General features: G+C 43.7%; 1 protein-coding gene across 2 annotated transcripts in view; it reads left to right on the top strand.

Moving 5' to 3' along the window:
• foxp2 (forkhead box P2) overlaps nt 1-20,809 on the top strand; it is a gene marked incomplete at its 3' end in the record, with an annotated part of 106,842 nt that overhangs the window by 62,342 nt on the left and 23,691 nt on the right. For both annotated transcript variants that reach the window (XM_083934769.1, XM_083934770.1), the window contains exons 5-9: nt 1,849-1,938; nt 12,916-13,053; nt 15,013-15,102; nt 16,776-16,956; nt 18,168-18,462. In XM_083934769.1, coding sequence (XP_083790895.1) covers nt 1,849-1,938; nt 12,916-13,053; nt 15,013-15,102; nt 16,776-16,956; nt 18,168-18,462 — 794 coding nt within the window. The remainder of the gene's footprint in view (nt 1-1,848; nt 1,939-12,915; nt 13,054-15,012; nt 15,103-16,775; nt 16,957-18,167; nt 18,463-20,809) is intronic.

Here is a 20,809-nt window from a genome sequence, read left to right as displayed (position 1 = left end):
TCATTAGTTTCTTCTCTATTCATGTGGCTGTGCTTGCCTGCCCACTGCAGGTAGGCAGTACTTTAATGTGTGCCACAGACAACTTTTTCTATGTATGTTCTTTAGAAAGGCCATGGCTCTGCTTACAGATGTAACATTACACACGCACGCACACACACACCCACACACACACATTCACACACACACATATATAAATCGGTGGCGACTAGGCTCCTCTTACCAAGGAGACGGATCAATGCAGTTAGGACCCAGTGCCAGTGTAATGTGTTTGTTTACTTTAGTTCAGAAAGCCTGGCTCCTCCTGAGCAGACAGCCCAGCCCCCCAGCCCCCCCACCACCTCTTTAAGCATCCCCTCCTACCCCCCCCCCCCCTCCCCCCAGCTCTGTCTTTTCATAATTGATCAGGAGGTGGCTGTGTTCCCTGAGGGGTTAAGACATGGCAACTTTTTTTCTCCTCCTCATTTCTTTTTTTTCTTGCTGCATCTACCTCTCCCGTCTTCTCCTCTTGTTTGCTCAGGATCTCAATGTACTAGTTCAAACATTGTTCCCACCAGCTGGCAGAGCTGCGCCATATGCACGCCCTGTCAAGGCAGCTGTTGTCATGGATACTGGCAAGCACCAGAAAATAAAATGTGCACCCCTGGTTCCTGAGGAAGTGTCACTCTCCATCTGAGTTTTATTTATTTTTTTCTTATTTTTTGGTTCTCCTCCTACTCGTCCACTTCTTTTTTCATCAAAAAAAGAAACACCTGTGAAGTTGTTGTGTTGCGTTTGTGTGTGTGTGTGTGTGTGTGTGTGTGTGTGTGTGTGTGTGTGTGTGTGTTTTTCCTCCTCCTCCTCTTTTCCCACTTGATGCTTGTGGGCCTGAAGAATACAAGGTATACGGCTGTGTGGAGCTACAGCAGTAGTAGCATCTGTGCACAATGTTCTTTTCTGCCAGACTCTTTCATCCATCTGCTCTTGAAGAATTGGAGTGAAGCTGCTCGCCCAGCTGCCACCGTACCTGTGAAGCTGGTGCTCACTCGTCACACACATTCAGTACACACGGCGAGGCGGGAGGGGATCTGTAATCCCATCAAACCCTAGAGAAATAAATTACGCAACATCCCAGCCTCTCAGATTCATGCCATCTCCATGTCTGGCAAACACATCAAACGGTGTTGACGACACATTTTCACAATTTACAAATATGATTTTTCAATTTTTTTGTGTAAACAGCTGTGAACTAATTTCATCAGGCAAGGAAAGATCTCTCTTTCTCTAGCTACCTGTACGCCCTTCTATCCATCTATCACCCAGTCTCTGCTCACAAGCATCCTTAATGCATAGTGTGAAACCTGGGCTGCTAGTTAATTCACTCTAAATGTAATCTGATGTTGATTTTGTCAACTTTAATTACAGCACCCAGGGACACTTCACATGGTGCTGCCTCTACTTCAAATTGATATTATGAATATGCAAATGTGCTGGTAATTTGCCGAGAGAAGTGGGTATTTCAGTTGAGCACACACTAGACAGGTCAATTCTACTGACGCTCTTTTTTCAGCGCACAACCCCCTCCGCTCTCTTCTTTCGGGGTGCTCTAGACAAACTGTTGTAGATCAAATTGTATTCATCCTGATCACAGCTCTCTGAATTGTTTTTAAAATGTATCTCCGACATAGTGTTAACCATGCAGAATGTGTTTTGGAAAACATCATGTAAAGAAATTCTAGGTTTGACAGGGTTTCCACTCAATCATCTCTGTTGTCTAATAGTTTATATTCAGTGTATTTCCTCCCACCTACCCATCTTTCTTTCTCTCTTTTTTCACACTTGCCTTTTGTTCTTGTGTTCCTTTCTTCCCAGGCCCTACAAGCAGCGAGGCAATTACTCTTGCAGCAGCCAGGCAGTGGCCTGAAATCTCCAAAGAGCCAGGACAAGCAGCGTCCACTGCAGGTAAAGCAGCTCCCCGTCTAATCTCTTAAGTCCATCCATAATACATGCTCCTCTGAAAAGAAGATTTCCTCTGTTCCACAAGTGTGTTTGATTTGCCAACGCAATCCTCGGACCTGCCATTGGAATCCTAAAGCTGCACGAGTCGGTCCCCAGGAAGCTAGCGTCACATAGACACAAGAAAAACACAATAAAAACAGATCTCAGAGAGCAAAGTTTCAACCAAAAGTCATCCGTCTAATTTCAAGTATATATTTTACACATTTGGCAGTGAGGCCTCCATCAAACTGGACTATAATGAAAGGTCCTATATTAAAAATTTTGAAGTTTTATTATAAAGCAGGTTAAGGTGCTATATAAATACTGTGAAAGTATCAAAACACTCACTCAATCCACAGAGAAATGATCACATCCCGTATTCAGAAACGGTGTCTTGAAACGAGCTGTCAGAACTTCTGTCCAGTTGTGATGTCACAACTATACTATATATAGGTAGAAAGTGCTGCTACAGTGCAGTTACAGTCATTCCCCGGTTGCAATGACGGTGAGAGATGCCGTGAATGCAGACCTGGAAGACACAGAAGCGCTGACCAATCAGAGCAGACTGTGCTTTTTCCAGACAGGGGCTCAAAGAGAGTGTTTCAGACAGAGGATGAATATGTATATTCAGATAGAGAATATGAAAAAATACTTACATTTTGAGATCCCTGAAATGTCTTTTAACTGTAATATTTTTGTTTCCACATTAACGTAGCACATGCATGCATCCACGATTAGTTACGGGCTAAACTGTGATGGCAAGATAGTAAGCAGAGGTTAAATGATTGGTTTGAAAACACTGCAATCGTGAATCCAAACAGGAACTATTAGGAAGAGAAGTACGGATCAGGAAGAGAATATTTTGAACAGCCCTGCTGAAACTGAAGGGGATGAAAATCAACCGAGCGCAAGAGCTTGTGCCTCTTCAGAGCACCTTATCAGGGACTGGCCACTGTCAGTTCTTATGCTGCCCTTTCGTACAACGAGGCCATGGTTGTAGATTGTCAACAATAAATTATTTTATGATTAGGAATAAACCTGGCCCCTGCGTCAACGGTTTGTAGATGAATAAGGTAGGCCTACGCTGCTCTATCTGAACGAAAAGACTGAACATATATTTGGTTAGTGATGGAACTGAGGTGGTACGTCATGGAAAAAGTTAGTTATATGTCAAGTATATCCAAAGGTTGTATGTTAGGTTGATCTGTATTATTTTCTGCATTAGATCCATAGTATTGTCGACATGAGAAGATCCAGGGGTTAGTTATTATTTGAAAGACATGTCAGCCTGACTAGTTTGTTACACAGAGAGCTAATTTAAACTGCCTGTCATTTCCACTCTTCACAACTAATTTGCCTTATTGATTCAAAGAGCTGTCTATTTCTGTTTTCTGTGATTTGGAAAAGGTCACACATATGCACACACACACACACACACACACAGTAACAGTTGCACACCGACACTCACACATATGCACATTAACACGTTGGTTGTAATCCTCTTTCTTCTTGGTGTTAAGATTTTTTTCTCACACTAGCGAGTCTTTTCATTCTGCCGGTTTAAGTCAACAAGACAGTTAGTTGGTTTCATGCCTCAAATTATGTAAGTCCCCCCTTGACATCTGCTCCTTGTTTTTATTAGTAGTATTTTCTTATTTAATTTATTTTTAGCCGTTTGAAATTGAAGTGTGGGAGTTTTTGCCCTACACTGAGCTAATAAGTGCTATCAAGGAGCAATGGTTTACCTCATTAGGGGCTCTGTGCATTTCATTAATGTCAGCAAAATTGGCGTTAACCTCACCCGTTGATATTTTCACAGAGTCTAACAATGGCGACACCTTCAATTGGTGTCACACCCCTGTGTACCTAATTACTTACTGGCGAAGAGATAAGGTTGGCAAAGACTCTGTCATGCTTTTGCAGTAAAATAATTCAACTCGACCTCATCAAGAGTGTTAGTATTATCAGTATACTGACACATAATGGCATCAGAATTATATTTTTAAAGGGTGTTTATTTATTTGAGTGTATATTTGGTATCTATTTAGCTGTGTGTGGGGGGGAGAATTGTTAATAAACAAAAGCTCTCCCTGACTTATTGTCAGGCTCCATTGCACTTCTTCTGTTTGAGGTTGTGTATGCCAAAGCGAATAGGTTTAAACAAATGGGATTCTGATCTACAAATGCCTGCATAGTCACAAAGTACAATACATACATGGCAGGAGGAACAATATTGAATGTGTGTGCGCCTGATAACCGTCAGCCCATGTCCATGCCCCTGTCTCTAATAACACCAGCAGATGGTAAATATTGAATATTTACATTTGCTTACTCCATCCTTGCCTTGCGTTGGCGATATGAATCAATATAAATCAGAGGGGCCTGTCGATCGGCCCATCCTCAGCTCCCAACTAATCCATCTGTTGATCCAGCCTTTATTAACATCCTCACCTCTTTGTTCCAAAAAAGTCTCTATGCGGAGCGTCACAGGAGTGCTGACTCTCTCAGTGATACACAAACAGGGCTAAGTGCATTCTGGTTAATTTTTACAGTGGGAATATGCTGCCCTCGAATCCACTCATTTCAAATTACATTTCAGCTGTAATACTCCATAGTGCAAATATCAGTGTAAAGCAGTAGAAACTCCATTAAAACTCCTTGTTTTTGCTATTCTTATTGTTCTATTTTCTCCTTTTTATCAGTTCCACGCTTGTTTTTTTTCTTCTTGTCTTGAGGGAGTTTACACAGTAAAGCTGCATTATTTACCTGGATTATGAGGCCACAATGGGTGCAGTAGTGCAATATTTTATTAGCTTCACGGCTTGATAAGCGTCAATGGCAATCAAGCTGCATGTTTTCCACCGAAGGAATCAGGCAGATTGATCCCCTTGTATGATTAGCACAGCAGAAAGTGGGAAAAGGATTAATATTACCATGACATCCTGCTTATGGTAGAGATACTGATAAATCCTCTGCCAGCCTTTTTCCCTCTTGTTCTCCCATCTTTGGTATTTAAGAGCGGAAAATGATCCATAGATCATGGCATGTAAATTATTTAGTACACAAGCATCTAAGTGCCTCAGCTTGCAGTTTTAATTACGCGTATTAGCGGCTAAAGGCTCTCGCCTGACTAATTCTATCCACTCGCTCATCACTGCTTCTCAGGAGTTGATGATGCAGAGGCAGTCATCTCTAGCATTCACATGCATGCACACACACACACACACACACACACGTAAAAAACAGTCTCACAAACACACATACAAACACACACACAAGCTGCTTCTCTACATTTGCGTAATGTGACAGGTCTATTATTACACTGTAAGCCCACGGGAGCACTCAATAAACACCTATTTCTCCCTGTAAATCCCCCTTCCTCCGCCATGCTGCTTACATGGCTCTCCCAAGGCACACAACACCCTCTCGTCTCTGTTCCATTCTCCTCTGCTTCTCGCGCCCCTCGCTCTCCTCCTCTCTATGGCAATATCCTCCCTCTGAAAGGCATTTATACACTGACATTTGGAATACAAATAAAGAAACGCGGACAAGGAGAGGCGGAGAGGATTACAGTGGCCTATGAATCTGACAGTTGTTTCCCCAGAACACACACACACATACATAATGCAAAAAAGTAAATAAAGTTTTTCATTGCCAGAAGTGACTTTGTGCTTTGTTTGTTAGCGGTTCTGTTCATCATTATTGATAAGGAACAGGGCACTGCTGGATTTTTTATATATATTTATATTTGGAGGAATGGCATTTAGGCCACCCAAACACATCTGACTATCTTACCACATCTCATCTTAACCATACACTGTGTAAAATATGGACTTAGTCTATGTGATGTCACTCTGAAGTGACAAAACGAAGGTCAATGTAGGTCGCTCCGACCATTGCAATCTTGCCAATGCTTAACCCCACCTCACTGCCGGCTTATCCAAAAATGGGCAAAGAGGTGGAGCGGGGATGGACAAAATCGTTTTTTTGTCCCAGGCTGTAAACTTATTTATTTTTCATTAAAAGTTTGACATTTTGACATGGGAGTCTGTTGGGATTGACTCGTTTTTGGAGCCAGTCTCAAGAGCAGGTAGCACCTTGGTCTTAACACGTCACCCATTGTGGAACAACCACCAACTCCATATGTCAAGGGGCAGATTTTAAACAGCTAGAATGACCCCCTAACTCTGTGTGTGTTGGGGGGGGGGCAGTGTGAAGGTACCCCCTCAGTAGTTAACATCCAATTCTAACCATGCAAAAACCCGAGAGCTTACCACGAGCGAGTGTTGCGACTGCTGCTCTGCCCCTTTCACGCTATCAAGCTGTGAATTCATTTCTGCAAGACTAATAACCTCAGTCCCATCTGTGCAAGGCTCTGCTCTAAATATGAATGAATTTATTTAAGGTTTAATGGTTGGTTTATGGATCGGGAGAGATGTTGGTTCAGACCTGTTTTCTGTAAATTCTACAGCTTCCTGCTCAGACCAGTCAGATTGGTTGTGAGCACTGGGCCATCCTAGGAAGTGTTACACTTTTAAAGGTCAGGTCCACGCGTTCTTGCCACTGAGCCAATACCACCTCGATAACAGAACTCATCTGCTTATTGCCTTTCATCCGGAACACACACACACACACACACACACACAGATGCAGGGAAAAGGGCTTGAGTATAGGTTAGCTGACTCCAGCGTGCATGGCTAAAGGATGGTAGTTCACATTTACATTTATGAAAATATCTCTCGACTGCATCCCCTCTGGTTGGATCTGAAAATAGAGAAAAAATTATCACGGCGAAGGGAAAAAAGAGAGGGGGGAAAATATTATGTTATTCATGAGGAAAACTTCTGTTGACTCTGAGAGAGAAAGAGAAAAAAAAACGTCAGCACATTTTAAGTCAAACACCCTTGGTTACTGCTTTTGTAACCAGAAAACAAGATTTTTTTTTCATTCCCCACCTCCCTCCACCCCCCTGCATTTACAACACCTACAGGACAAGATTGCTAAATTGCGAGGACAGAGCAGGTTCATCATTGTGATGCAAAAGAAGTTGAAATGCAACCCCAAGGCGAGGTAGCTGAGTTTGGGGGATCAAGAGAAAGTGAGAGGGAGGGAAGGATAAAAAAAAAAAAAGTAGCTCAGACCTTTGATGTAGCAGCAACAAATTTACCTTGTGACAGAAGATACATGGTTGCAATAAACGAGTTATACCAGCCCTTACACATGCAATCAGATGATTCTGGCCAGGGTGTTAATTGGATCCTAACCGGCAGATCTGATACGCCTGGGCCCCGGTGGTGAGGGGGAAAGCCTTTCCAAGTGATGAACTATAATTCACTGAGCTGCTTGAAGCACTTGTAATTTACTGTGTGTCACTGATGAAGAGGCTGATCCAGTGGAGGCCATATTACCTGCAACATCACAGGGAAGTGTGTCTCCTCTCTCGCTCTCGCTCGCTCTCTCTCTTTCTCTCTCTCTCTGTCTCTCTCTCTCTATCTGTGTCTCTCTCACTTTCTTTGTATTTCAGCACTCTCCTCTCTCTGCACTTTTTTTCCCCTCTTTTCTCCCTCTCTATCTGTCGCTTATTTTTACCCTTGAAATATGTGCAGGGAGGAATCAGTCTGGAGTGAATTGTGCCAGTTTAATGATAAAGGTGTAACAATTTGTACTGATAATGACAAAAACAATGTGCACAGGTAATGTCACAGAGCCGCAGTGTTGTACACCACATTGGAGAGCCGTAATCAATGACCATCTACATGTCAAGATAAATCAGTATGGAAATTGTGCTAAGCCCATCCCAATCTCCTCTGGCTTTTTTTATTAGAGGCTTTTGCGTGATGGGTCTTTATGTTATGATAAATTGCACTTCCCATGCACTGCTGCCAAACTGCTATGGAAATTGATTTAGGAAAACATTCAGTAATCTACTTAGCTTCAGTCCTGACAATCTAGAGTATTGATCTCCCTAAGCTGAAAACACCACATGCGTTTGAGTGTGTGTGTGGCTGTGATGTGATGTGATTTTACATAGTAAACACAGATGTACATCTTGCGGACCACACACTTGAACTTCACAGCGAGGCACTCACTGGGCCATTTGCCCTGTAGCCCCAGTGGTCCTCAAGCGCAGAGTCCCAGCCATCAATAATCGTATGGCCATATTTGGCAGTAATTGTCTAGTAAATGAGCAGTGTCAGCTGAAAGGGAGTTCAGAGGTCAGAAATCCACAAGCGATGGGTGGGGGGGGGGGGGGGGGTGGCGGGGGATCTGAGTTTGGGCACTGGAATGCTCAGGAGATTGTGATGAAATAGGTGGAAGGGGTGTGTGCGGACGGGGTTTCTCCCTTTTTCTCTCTCTCTTCCTGAGAGTAAAATGAAGCTAGTGGCTTAATTACTGTGAATCCTTGGCAGAGAGAGTCAATGCTAATTACTGACTAGGACCCTTTCATTTCTCATTGCAGTTATCTTAAGCAGTGTCTCAATCCCCTGTCCAGTGCTACAGGAACAACCTCTGTCGTTGATAACTGCCCTGCATTCGTTGCCCCCCCCCACACACACACACATACACACACACACACACACACAAACACACACACGCACACACACACAGCACATACACAATATTTATGGCCGACATCTAATCACCAGCCCCCCCGCTTATTACTGCTAAGTGAATTGTACAGAAGGAAATCACATAAATGGAATTCCTCTCTACTGGACTTTAATTGTTTAAGTTTGAACTCTGATACACCAATTATCTCCTGCTTTAGGTCATTTGAGTAGACTCTTAAAAACTCATTGCTGTAAAGATAAAGCGTCACACTGTGGAGTGGGTGTAATTGCTGGAAGTGCATTTGTCCATTGGTCCAGATAGTTGGGTGATAGAAGGTGTCTTTGTACCACCATTGCATTGGGGGACTGTTACAGTACTGTTACAGCACCATAACAGCACTTTCTACCTCTATATGGTATTGTTGGGACATCACAACCGTACAGATGTCAGTTTGTGAATACGGGCTATGTGCATTTCTCTGTGGATTAAGCGTGTTGATAATTGTACAGTCTTTATATAGCCCCTCAACCTGCTTTAAAATAACAAAAAGTTTTTAAAAAATGGCCAGCACGGTCAGTTACATCAAACATAACAAGAGACCTTGGCACCAGCTTTGCTTAGAAGAGATACCTGAGCTCTATGTGGAAGAGCTTGACCTTTTGCGAGGAATTGGACAGGCTGGTTACAGGCTGCTGGTGTGACAAGAGTGTTGTAATGATCTTCTTGTTCTGTGTTTTCCCATCAGGAGCCAATTTAAAGGTCTTTTGTTTTGCTCTCCAACTTTGAGGTCAAACCACATGGTTTCAAAGTTCATGTCCACACGGCTCATCATTCTCTTAAAGACAAGGCCCATAAACAAAAAGGGGTTCAAGTGGTGAACACCATTAAAAGCCCAACCTGTTTCTTACAAATGTCCGCGGGGCTACATTCAAGTGACTTGTTCAAAAGTAATTTGCAAAGTACTCTTTTCCATCCAAATGTCTCCTATTTAAACATGAGAGCACCTTTTCTGTTATTGAGGTCCCCAGTGGCCACATCAGCTGCAGCTAATTTCAGACGATTTAATGAATCCCATTAATATTTTTCTGTGCAATACTATTTGAAATATATCCTTTTGGATTACAGAGAAACAGAGGCACAGCCCAATTGTGTGTGTGTGTGTGTGTGTGTGTGTGTGTGTGTGTGTGTGTGTGTGTGTGTGTGTGTGTGTGTGTGTGTGTGTGTGTGTGTGTGTGTGTGTGTGTGTGTGTGTGTGTGTGTGTGTGTGTGTGTGTGTGTGTGTGTGTGTGTGTGTGTGTGTGTGTGTGTGTGTTTGTCTGTGTGTGTGTGTGTGTGTGTGTGTGTGTGTGTGGATGTTTACGCCACTGCCATCATCGAGTAAATGCTCATTAATTTTATCCCTTCATGGCAAAATCATTTCTAGGAGAGGCAATTCAGCCTCCTGTTCCTTTCAATTCACCGCTCCCGTCAATCAAGCCCTCGTGCAGTATCCTGCAAAATGGAGGTGTTATATTCCTGCAATTATCATGTCATATACTCGAAAATGTAAATGAACGTGTGTGTAAAATTAAATTTATGGGTTGTCAGTGAAGAATAAGAACCAGGAGAGCAATTACTTATCTGCTTTCATCTTGGAGCCTCTGATACGTCAAGCAGAAAAGCATGCAGTTAAATGCTGGAATTAGCATTGTGCTGCACTTCACAATGGACGTGGGCCAGTGCCTTTTCTCCCCCTTTCTTCCTCTTGCCTTTTCTCCCTTTTCCTTCCCCTCTTTTTGTTTGGTGCACTGGTGAAATTAAGATGATTATCACCTATTACATCTCTAAAGCTAATGAAAGGGTAAAAGGAAGTTAACAATTCCAAAACCTGGTTGTTTTGCTGTTTGGTATCACTCATTGTTGCTGAAATCCGGCATTATTCATTTACAGGTATCTGAAAGCTTATATTTCACCACTTACACAACGAAGAATCAGTTTGAAGTAAAATGTTGAATTTAATCCCACTGTATGTATGCATGCACATACATTTGTGAGTCCTACATGAGTGAGCCTGCATCCCCTTTGTCAACCAAAATATCTTTGTGCTAGCATCCAATTAATAGTCTTAATGAGTGCATCACTCATGTTGTTTCTCGGCTGCGCTCGTCCCATTGTCACGGCATCCAACACAAAACCAGGACTGACTGCGGGGGTAATTACTTACCTAGCAAATGTACCTTTAAGGGTTAATAACATTGAAGGTGTAAGCACAGCATTTGCATAATTACACAAGGACTGTTTAATTTGCAACTTTTGACGGCTTTTGTTCAGCTTTTTCGCTTATTGTGAATGTATTTTCTTTCTGGACTCTTGCAAGGAGTCCAGAGAAGAAAAGAGATGTACCACAACATCATCATCCTCCTCCTCCTCCTCCTCCTCCTCCTCCTCCTCCTCCTCCTCCTCCACCTCTTCTACCTTAGATGGAGTCCTTTCTCTCTAAGACCCTAATGAACAATGGAGGCAGGATTTGTTTGAATATGAATATGAATGTGCAGCAGGGCCGGCTGGAAGTTGACCTTCAGCTGTGATTTTCAGTTCATCAGGATTAGTCAAGGCGGGCGATCAGGAGCCACTAATGCATAATGACTTCTAAAATGAAAAATGTGTAGTGACCATGCAAATGTCTCGGCTAATCAAAGAGGGGGGAAAACCTGGGGTGTGGGGAAGGCGTTGAGGAGAGGAGAGCTAAACAAGGACGTGTCAAGGCCTGACGGGGAGAGAGAGGGAGAGAGAGAGAGAGAAGGAGAGACATGCATGGAAAGTAATCAAGGCAGCTTGATTAGCTGGCGATGAGGACAGGGATGTCTTATTGGCCCCTTGACACACCATATAGGCTCGCTACTGTCATGGCAGCTCTGTGCAAAGCGCTGTTGCAATTAGTGTCAGTGAAGGGGTTACTACATGTTGATATTTTAATTGTGTTGTAAAGCTTGTTTTTCAAGAATTGCTGTTGACAAGATGCGGCACTCAGGCCTAAAACATGTTCTAGTACAGTGTTGTGCTAGAAGCAGATTGAATTGCCTTTTAAAGGTCACATATTGTAAACATTGAGATAGTGTGAGGAAAAACACAACGGTGACAGATCTAAGAGAGCAACGTTTCATCCATTGGTCATCCATCTATTTTCAAGTGTACATTGTATTTGTCAGTGAGGTCTTCATCAAACTGGACAATAATTAAAGGTTCCCTATTGAAAATGAAGTGATACTAAGTGATATTTTCATGTCTTTTTTCTCATCATAAAGCAGGTCAAGGTGCTATATCAATACTGTGAAAGTATCAAAACGTCAATCTACAAAGAAATTCTCTTAGAACGTATTCAGAAACTGTGTGCCTTTAAACGAGCCGTCAGGACTCCTGTGCTTTTGTGATGTCACAACTCTGTATACTATACATAGGTAGAAAGTGACGCTACAGTGCCACTACAGTTGTGTATTAAAGTCTTCATGAGTCAAGGAGAATCAACTGGTTAACCATTGCATTGTTGCAATGTGTTAGATAGTCAATCATTCACTAACGTTGATGATATTTTCCCAAACTTCATAATATGCACTGTTAGCCCACACTCCCCATTTAGAAAGTGTGCACACAATCAAAGACCGAAGAGAAACGTATCCTTTGTCTATTGATCTGCTACCTCAGAAGTAGCTTGCGTTGCCATCTTGAGAAGAATTTGGAGGAAATTCAGGATATGTATCTTTGTTTTGTTTTGGTGAAATTCTTCTACTTCAGTGTGACAGCTCAGGTTTTTAATGATTATCTCCTAAAAATTACATAACAAGAAACAATTGTGCTTTTGGCTGCTTTCGTGAGAATGTAAAACTTGCATGAATAGAAGTGCAGGGTGTCTTTTTTCCATATTGCTCAGGTTAAACCCCCAACCTCTAAGGAATGACCTGTCTCATCATGCCAATGTGTCCGCTACATCAGTGCAGTTTGAATCAACACTTTGAGGTTGTGCATTTTCACGCTGTTTCACAATAGCAGCACTGATAGGCATGCTGAAGTGGGGGAGTTCAAGGGTCCTGCTAATTAAGGTCTACGTCTATTTAAATCTCTTAGTTTTCCCAGTGGGGTGGAGGCAGAGCCAAATAAAATGAGCAACACAAAGGCACAGCACCCATCTGTCCTTCAGCATCTCCTCTAGGCTGCCAAGCGTCACGGCCATGGGAGGCCCGCTCTCTCTACCTCTCAGTCACCAATTACCACACTCCCAGTAGATCCATGCCAGTAGGCCTGACGCACATCTCAAATGCTCTATTTTTCCGACTTTCTCCTTTCCTTTGGCTCACCCCTTTATAAATTTCTGCCTCTCACGCCACCGCTTCCTCTCTCATCCTCCCCGTCCAGGTTCCAGTTTCAGTGGCCATGATGAGTCCCCAGGTGATCACACCGCAACAGATGCAACAGATCCTCCAGCAGCAGGTTCTCTCCCCCCAGCAGCTCCAGGCCCTGCTCCAGCAGCAGCAGGCCGTAATGCTGCAGCAGGTACAGTACACACATTCACACTTGAACACATGCGCCCTTCGACAAATATTAAGGGTCAAACACTCCGGCACATGCAGACATACGCATACCTAGATGCAAGCCGTGCTCTGTCAGCAGTATGCGTATATGCGCACAAAACAGGCACCCATTTACCCCACACACATATACCCTGAGTCACTCCTGTGCTCAGTATCCTTGCCACTAGTCGCTCATGCCAACTCACCACAGCCCGTGTCCTTGACACGCTTACAAAGAGTGATCTGAACATTGACGTAGTTGTTCATGTCACCTCTTATTAGCCGTCTCTAGTGTGTCACTGGTTCAATTCCCTGACAAGCATCCATCAGGGACCGCTAGAGTAGGGCACAGAGCTGAATGATAGGTGATAGATGATGTAATATTTGGAATCAGCTTGAGAAAGCACACACTTGGCAGAATCTCGTGTCAGAGACGAAATGCATTTGTCATTCATGTGATTTGATTAAGCTGGAGAGAATTGTTTAATTAAGGATGTCATTCATTCTGATTATTCCTCTTTAAGAGTGCTCAGGATCTAGAATGTGTTTCATTACAATGGCGTGCCTTTGCACTGCCCCTTTCTCAGCAACCACAGGCATTTATGGTTGTACAGGTAACATTGTTTTGTGCAGTAAGTATTACACCGTCAGTCTTAAAGGTCCCATGTTGTAGAAAGGGAGATTTCCATGTATTTTGTGATTATAAAGAAGCGAGCCTTCAGGACTCCTGTATGGTTGTGATGTCACAATTGTAGTATATGAAGGTAGAAAGGGCCGTTACATTCATACCGCGGAGCATTAAAACATGTTCTTGTCGTAACCCAAAATACAGGTATGAAGCTGAAAATGGGACCTTTAAATTTGCAAAGTAAATCGCATATGTCATTCAGGCCATTAAGTATCCATAACCCTAAATCAACAGTAATCACCAAGTCATGAATAGCCATCATACGGTGAAGTTCTATTGATGGTTTATGTCGATAAAGTGACTACAGCAAGAGTTACAAAACATGCTCTAAGGGCTTTATATTAGTGTCTGTAAAATGTCCATGACAGTTAGCAGTGAACTGGGCCTTGAATCCCACTTGTCTGCTTCATAGACTTCTCTTTTCAGCCAAAATGCCATATGAAGAATATATGAGATAAAACTGAAATCATTGTCTAAATAGCTGTCATAGTATGTGTGTTAAATGAATCAGCTCAATGTAGCAAACCTGTTCCTGAGAGGGTTTATTCTGTTTATTTCAGTCACTCCAAAGGAAGCCAGTGCACTCTGGCAGCCAAGATGTGCAGTTAATATGATGAATTGTTGCCCCCTACAGAACTGTGGAACTATTAAAAGTCCATATGGAGAGGACTGTGAAAGAAGGCTGGAATATAAATGCCAAAAGCAGTAGGAAATGTTATTTATAACATGCAGTTTCTGCACGACCAACATGTGAAGTCGAGCTGGAGCTACAGAAGTGTAGGCAGAAAATGTCTAGTCAATAGTAAGAGATCTTCCTTGAGGGTTTTTGCAAGTCAATCAGTGTAACTCAGACTGGATGCCATTAAGGGGAACTAGCTATACATCCCCAAACTGGCATAAAGTCTGAGTTGTATCATTTAGATCATTGAACATGAATAAAATAAATCTTCCAGCAATCCTGTTTCATGGTCAACATAAATATAGACAGATTATAGATGACAGATGTAAAGTATATTCACCCATTCTGTGTGTGTGTGTGTGTGTGTGTGTGTGTGTGTGTGTGTGTGTGTGTGTGTGTGTGTGTGTGTGTGTGTGTGTGTGTGTGTGTGTGTGTGTGTGTGTGTGTGTGTGTGTGTGTGTGTGTGTGTGTGTGTGTGTGTGTGTGTGTGTGTGTGTGTGTGTGTGTGTGTGTGTGTGTGTGTGTGTGTGTGTGTGTGTGTGTGTGTGTGTGTGTGTCTTTCCGTGTGTATACAGCAACACCTGCAGGAGTTTTATAAGAAGCAACAGGAGCAGCTTCATCTGCAGCTTCTCCAGCAGCAGCACCCTGGCAAGCAGGCTAAAGAGGTAGGTGCACCGCATACACACAACGTTTTTTTAAGGGACGTTCACTCACACTATGCATGCAACATATTTATACTGATTTATGGAAAAAAAAGGAGACCAGAGGCAAAGGGTCCTGGGTCCAACGTGTTAATGAACTGTTTCTGTGTGCGTACAAACACACATAAATTCATGCACCACCGCTAAAGTTACACAGAACTCATAAATCAGTGACAGGCAGCCGGTCGACAGATATCGTTCTTCTCAGAGAAGAAGAGATGAGCATGACAGCCTAAGCCACTTTTTGTGTTGTCGTGTCGGAGCGTCACACGGCTATGAACCCGGAGAGGCAGTCCAGGGCCACAACCATCCAGGCAATACAGTACGTGTGGAAGCAGTTAAATTGATCAGAAAAAAAGGCATCACATAAACACACACATCCTTGTTTCTCTCTCTCTCGCTCTATTTTGCACCTCACGGTGTCTCCTCAAGCAGCCCATTATGCTGCCCCTACAGGAAGCCACAACTGACCTCCCGACGGCTTTGTTTCTGTTTGGATTTGTGAAAAGAGTTTTTCAGGGGCCGCGCCATCAAATATGGAATAGAAATTGCTCCCTTATTTCTCTTGAGGCATGATGTGTTTGTGTGTGGGTGTGTGTGTGTGTGTGTGTGGGGGGGGGGGGGGGCAAACTGCCTTTTTCCATCACTACAGTATATTATGCAGCCTGTTTTCCAGTGAGTGCATCACAAGTTTTACCCCCCCTCTGTCCACGTCTGTCCCCCTCCTCCGTGGTTTTTTAGTTCCTACATGTTACAAACATACAGAAGCACATGAGCGGGACATGATGTAAGTACATTCACACACATATATGGAGGGGAGACAAGAACACAGACTTATTATATTCCTCCAAATCTAACAGTCTGCACTTAAAGCCAGTTATTACCTTCAGATTCAAAGCGCTCTCCCTAAAATATACTCCCTCTCTGACTCATTTTGCCACGGTGACTGAGTTAGATGTTTCACTGTGTTGTTGTTGTTTTTGTTGTTGTTTCGCACAGAGCTTACGCAATCGCCTGTCTGGCCCAGCGATAAACAACTCTGTGCGAGGAGAGACCAGGGGGGTGCAACGGAGGGCAGGCGTTGTGCGCGTATGTGTGTGTATATGTGTGTGTTTGCACTTGTGTCTATGCATTTACACATAAATGATGCTGTAAATCTCTCATTCTGCCAGCTCCCCTCTGGCCACATAAGCTGTAACAGACCATCATCGAAGGCGAGACAATTAACTATCAGGGGTGGTGGAGGGGGTTGTCGGGGGATTATACCAGGGGCTTAGTATCATACACAATCACAAGCCACATACACTGACGGGCTCGAGAGCTGGTATAGCAGCACAGCTTTGTGCCTGTTTGCGTGCGCGTGCGCGTGTGCTCACAGACATGAACACACACAAAGAGAGGAGGGCAACAATACTGTGGTACAGCCCAAAAAAACAGTAGGGAAGACACAAGTTGGCACAGACAGAGAGGGAGAGCGAAGAAGAGGCAGAGAGGTATAGCTAAGGTCACGGCCGAGGCGAGTGAGTGCAGACTCCCCTCTCCTCTCCCACTCTCTCAGTTGTTAATTCGTCTGTAATTTTCCCTCCCTTTCTCTCTTCTCCTATTGCTCCTCTCTTTCCTCCTCCTCCTCTCTATAGCAACAGCAGCAGCAGCAGCAGCTGGCCGCCCAGCAGCTTGTCTTCCAGCAGCAGCTCCTGCAGATGCAGCAGCTCCAGCAGCAGCAGCACCTGCTCAACATGCAGCGGCAGGGCCTGCTCTCGCTGCCTGGGCCCGCTCCCGGCCAAGCCGCCCTGCCCGGACAAACCCTGCCCCAGCCAGGTAAGAGGAAGTGGAGCAGCAGCAGAGGGAGGGGGAAAAGAGGAGAGGCAGCGGAAGGAAGAAGGGTTATGGTTAATCTTGAGCACGTGGCTCACAGCAGTGGTGGTCACATGCTTCCTGTGTTTTATCTGCAGTTGTAAATGTCTGCTGTCATTATCCTTCCCTGCTGTCAAATTTCCATCTGTCTGTCCCATGGCTTATGTCTTTCCATCCTGTCTGTTTTTGTTTTTCTCATTGGTATGCACCTGTGTCCCCCCTGCGTTATCTCTAAGTATGTCCGTCTGTCTGCCTGCCCCTCATTGGTATGCTCTTCTGCCATCCACTGTGTCCCTAACTCTCCACATGATCATTTTTGTTTCGTCTTCCATTCTTCCTTTTCTCTCTCTTCTTGTCTGATTGTGGCTTTCTTTCCCTATCTCTGTTTCTCTCTCAGCTCTGCTCTGCCTGCATTTGTTGTTTGTTGTTTTTCCAATCTGTGTTTTTATTCCCTCCGCTCCCCCAACCCCCTCCTTCCTTCCCCAGTTTGTTGTTGTTGTTGTTGTTTACTGCCTTCACCAAGAGCCAGAGAGAGGAGAAAGAGAAGAATAGAATGACAAAGAGAGAGAGAGGAGAGCAGGCTCCATTTTCTTCTCCTGAGCCAAGTAAACACCTATGTTTGTTGTTTACCACCAAAATGGCGCAGACAAAAAAAAACAACAGGCAGGGAGATATTTGAAGGTAATCAAAGTTGTGAATATTGCCTCATCAGTTGGCGAGCTGAAAAGAAGCAGTGGACAAAGCTGCTTTTTATCTCAGATGGAACGTGCACACACTCACTGTAATCAATGTTTCATAGTTCCTGCTCACTGAAAACACACAAATCTTTGAGACGTGAGCAATCGGTATCAAACTGGGCCGAGAAGAGGAACAACACTTATTACACTTTATTGAGCGGTACAGTTCAAATTCAGGTCTGCAGTGAAGAAGTGCAGGTCTCACTGAGGGCAGGGCCTTGAGTCATGGCTCTTTATACAACTTTTTTTGCTGGTGGATAGTGTTTGCCAAGTTGCTTCAGCTCTTGTCTCACACCGGATACTAGGGTTTTACATTTAGTTGAGCAGCCGTATTGATACAATAAACTGTAAGCATTACGTTTAATTGTCTTTCTCCACCCCTTTTGCTTTTCTCTCCCCTATGGCCCTCTTTTTCCTCTCCCCTCTCAATCACTCTAGCTGGCCTGAGCCCTGCAGAGCTCCAGCAGTTGTGGAAGGATGTGACCGGAGGAGGTGGCGGCGGCAACGGCAGCGGTGGTGGCCACAGCATGGAGGACAACGGCATCAAACACAGCAACAGCGGCACCGGTGGCGGTTTAGACCTCTCCACCAACAACTCGTCCTCAACTACCTCCTCCTCCAATCACGCCAAAGCATCGCCACCCATCTCTCACCATCCCATGGCCAACGGACAGTCCCCTGCCCTTAACCACAGAAGAGAGAGGGAACGGGAACGGGAAAGGGAGCGAGAGAGGTAAAATAATTGAGACGCCATCCACCCACCCTTTTTTAGATGCAGCACCAGGGAAAAAGGCAGAGGAGATGAAAAGTTTACAGCAGCGCGTTTGCAGCCCGCCACACAAGCTTGTTTTTTTTGTGCCAGAATGCCGCACTCCCATCCAGGGTGTTTGTCCTTGTTTAAAATAACAACATTGTTACAAGAGGGAGAACATGATGTTTTGTTTATTTGTTCAATAGTTTATTAGTGTCGTGGTAATAAATAAAATAAAAAAAATAAGAGCATGTTCTCCCATGGGACCGCGTGTGCCATTGAACGCACTTAGCTTGCAAACAGATATCAAAAGCAGGAAGAGAGAGCCATGCAGGCAGGCGCACTTACAACAAGCCTCTCTTGCAGGCAAGACAAGGTAACCTCCTTGTACATTAAGTATTTAGTGCTTTCTCTCTTTTTTTTTCTCTTTTGAAAATTACCTTCTTTGCTTGCTTGTCATGTAAACAGAATACGTGATGCCTTGAGTGGCATTTCCAGGATGTTTATCCTTGTGATGGCGTCTTTTATAAATGCACCCAGCACCAAAACACTGACTGTTCACATATCTGCCGATCTGGCCCATGCATTATTCAAAGGCTTTTCTTGGGCGATATTATAATAAGGATTTAGGGTAGCTGTGTGTGTGTGTGTGTGTGTGTGTGTGTGTGTGTGTGTGTGTGTGTGTGTGTGTGTGTGTGTGTGTGTGTGTGTGTGTGTGTGTGTGTGTGTGTGTGTGTGTGTGTGTGTGTGTGTGTGTGTGTGTGTGTGTGTGTGTGTGTGTGTGTGTGTGTGTGTGTGTGTGTGTGTGTGTGTGTGTGTGTGTGTGTATGCTTGGTAGAGACTCACACTGGAGGTGGAAGTACTGTGTAATTGGTTTAAAGTAGATGCTATCTCTCCAGTACCACTAAAAAGAGGCTTGAAAAAGATACCTTTAGAAGGAAGACAGAGAGAAAGAGAGAGGAAGGGAGGGAATGAGAAGAGATGGAAGAAGGGGGGGGGGGGGGCATTTTATCCGCCAATGTCCCAAGGGGTGTGTAGTGTCTCATAATGATCGAACAAGGAGTATTGTCAGGAGCACTGCTTACTAACATGCCACGGATCGATGTGGGGGAAGCCCCACTGTAAAACACAGTGTGAGATCTGGCAGCACTAACACACACACACACACACACACTCATGGGCCACACACAGGCATGCATGTAGTCGTTGACCACACACATCAATGCACAGGCATAACCTATAAGCAGACAAACACACACATACAGTACTGTACTCTCATTCAAATTTTTCGCACACATTTTCCCAGACACACACACCAGTGCCAGGCCTAAAGGTTAAACTGTCATCTTTAATAGGATGTGCTGTCTAGGCAGGGTCGTAACTTATTTGGGTGCCATTTGAAAAACGCCAGAGCACCCCCTGCCCCCATTGTCCTCAAAGAACATAAGTTACACACAGTATTAATCTCCTGATGAAAATTATATGGCTGTCTGGATTTTTAATGTTTACTTGAAAGCGTCAACCCTTCCTCCCCATAATAGCTTTACAAGATGGGGTGGTGACTGAGACAAAACTATAGCTCACTAGATTTCCATTGGAGATATTAGCTCACACATTAGTCTACACTGTCTCCAAGTTAATGCAGTTGCATATTGCGATTATTTAGATGGATTAAAGATTAATAGTTAGATGTGACGAGACACTGAATTATTCCTCACATCCAAGTTTTCAAAGATTTCCTGTTTTATTCGTACAATATGTTTGGATTTTTCTCTTTCACTCTGTCTCTCCTTGCTAGCCTTGGTAATTAAAAAATTCAACTGATCAGACCCCTGTTTTGACCCCTTTCTTGCTGATTGTAACCTGAGATGCACAAGACTCCACAAGCCTTTGCAGATTCTGTGATGAACTTGCTTAATACAACACGAGACGATAAGCTGGATATGATACGATACGATATAGCACAATACGACTCAACACTACATGATATGACACAATATGACACAAAAAGTTACTATAGGATATGATAGAATAGGATAAGATAGGATATGACACAGTATGACACGCTGTAGCACGATGCGGTAGAATTTAATGGGATGGGATACAATGCAACACAACACGTCATGACACTAGATGATACGATACAATAAAATATGACACAATACCATACTACGGTACGGAACGTTACCTTGAGTTACGTTACTTTACCTTACATTACGTTCCAATATGGTACAATACGATATTGTATGGTAAACTGAGTACCACCATACATATAGGACAGCCAACATGTAAGACAATAGGAGAAGACAAACACATCTCGAGGCAATAC

The sequence above is a fragment of the Echiichthys vipera genome (genome assembly GCF_963691815.1).
Source record: "Echiichthys vipera genome assembly, chromosome: 20".
Lineage (NCBI taxonomy): Eukaryota > Metazoa > Chordata > Actinopteri > Perciformes > Trachinidae > Echiichthys > Echiichthys vipera.
This window is presented reverse-complemented; position numbering and strand designations above follow the sequence as displayed.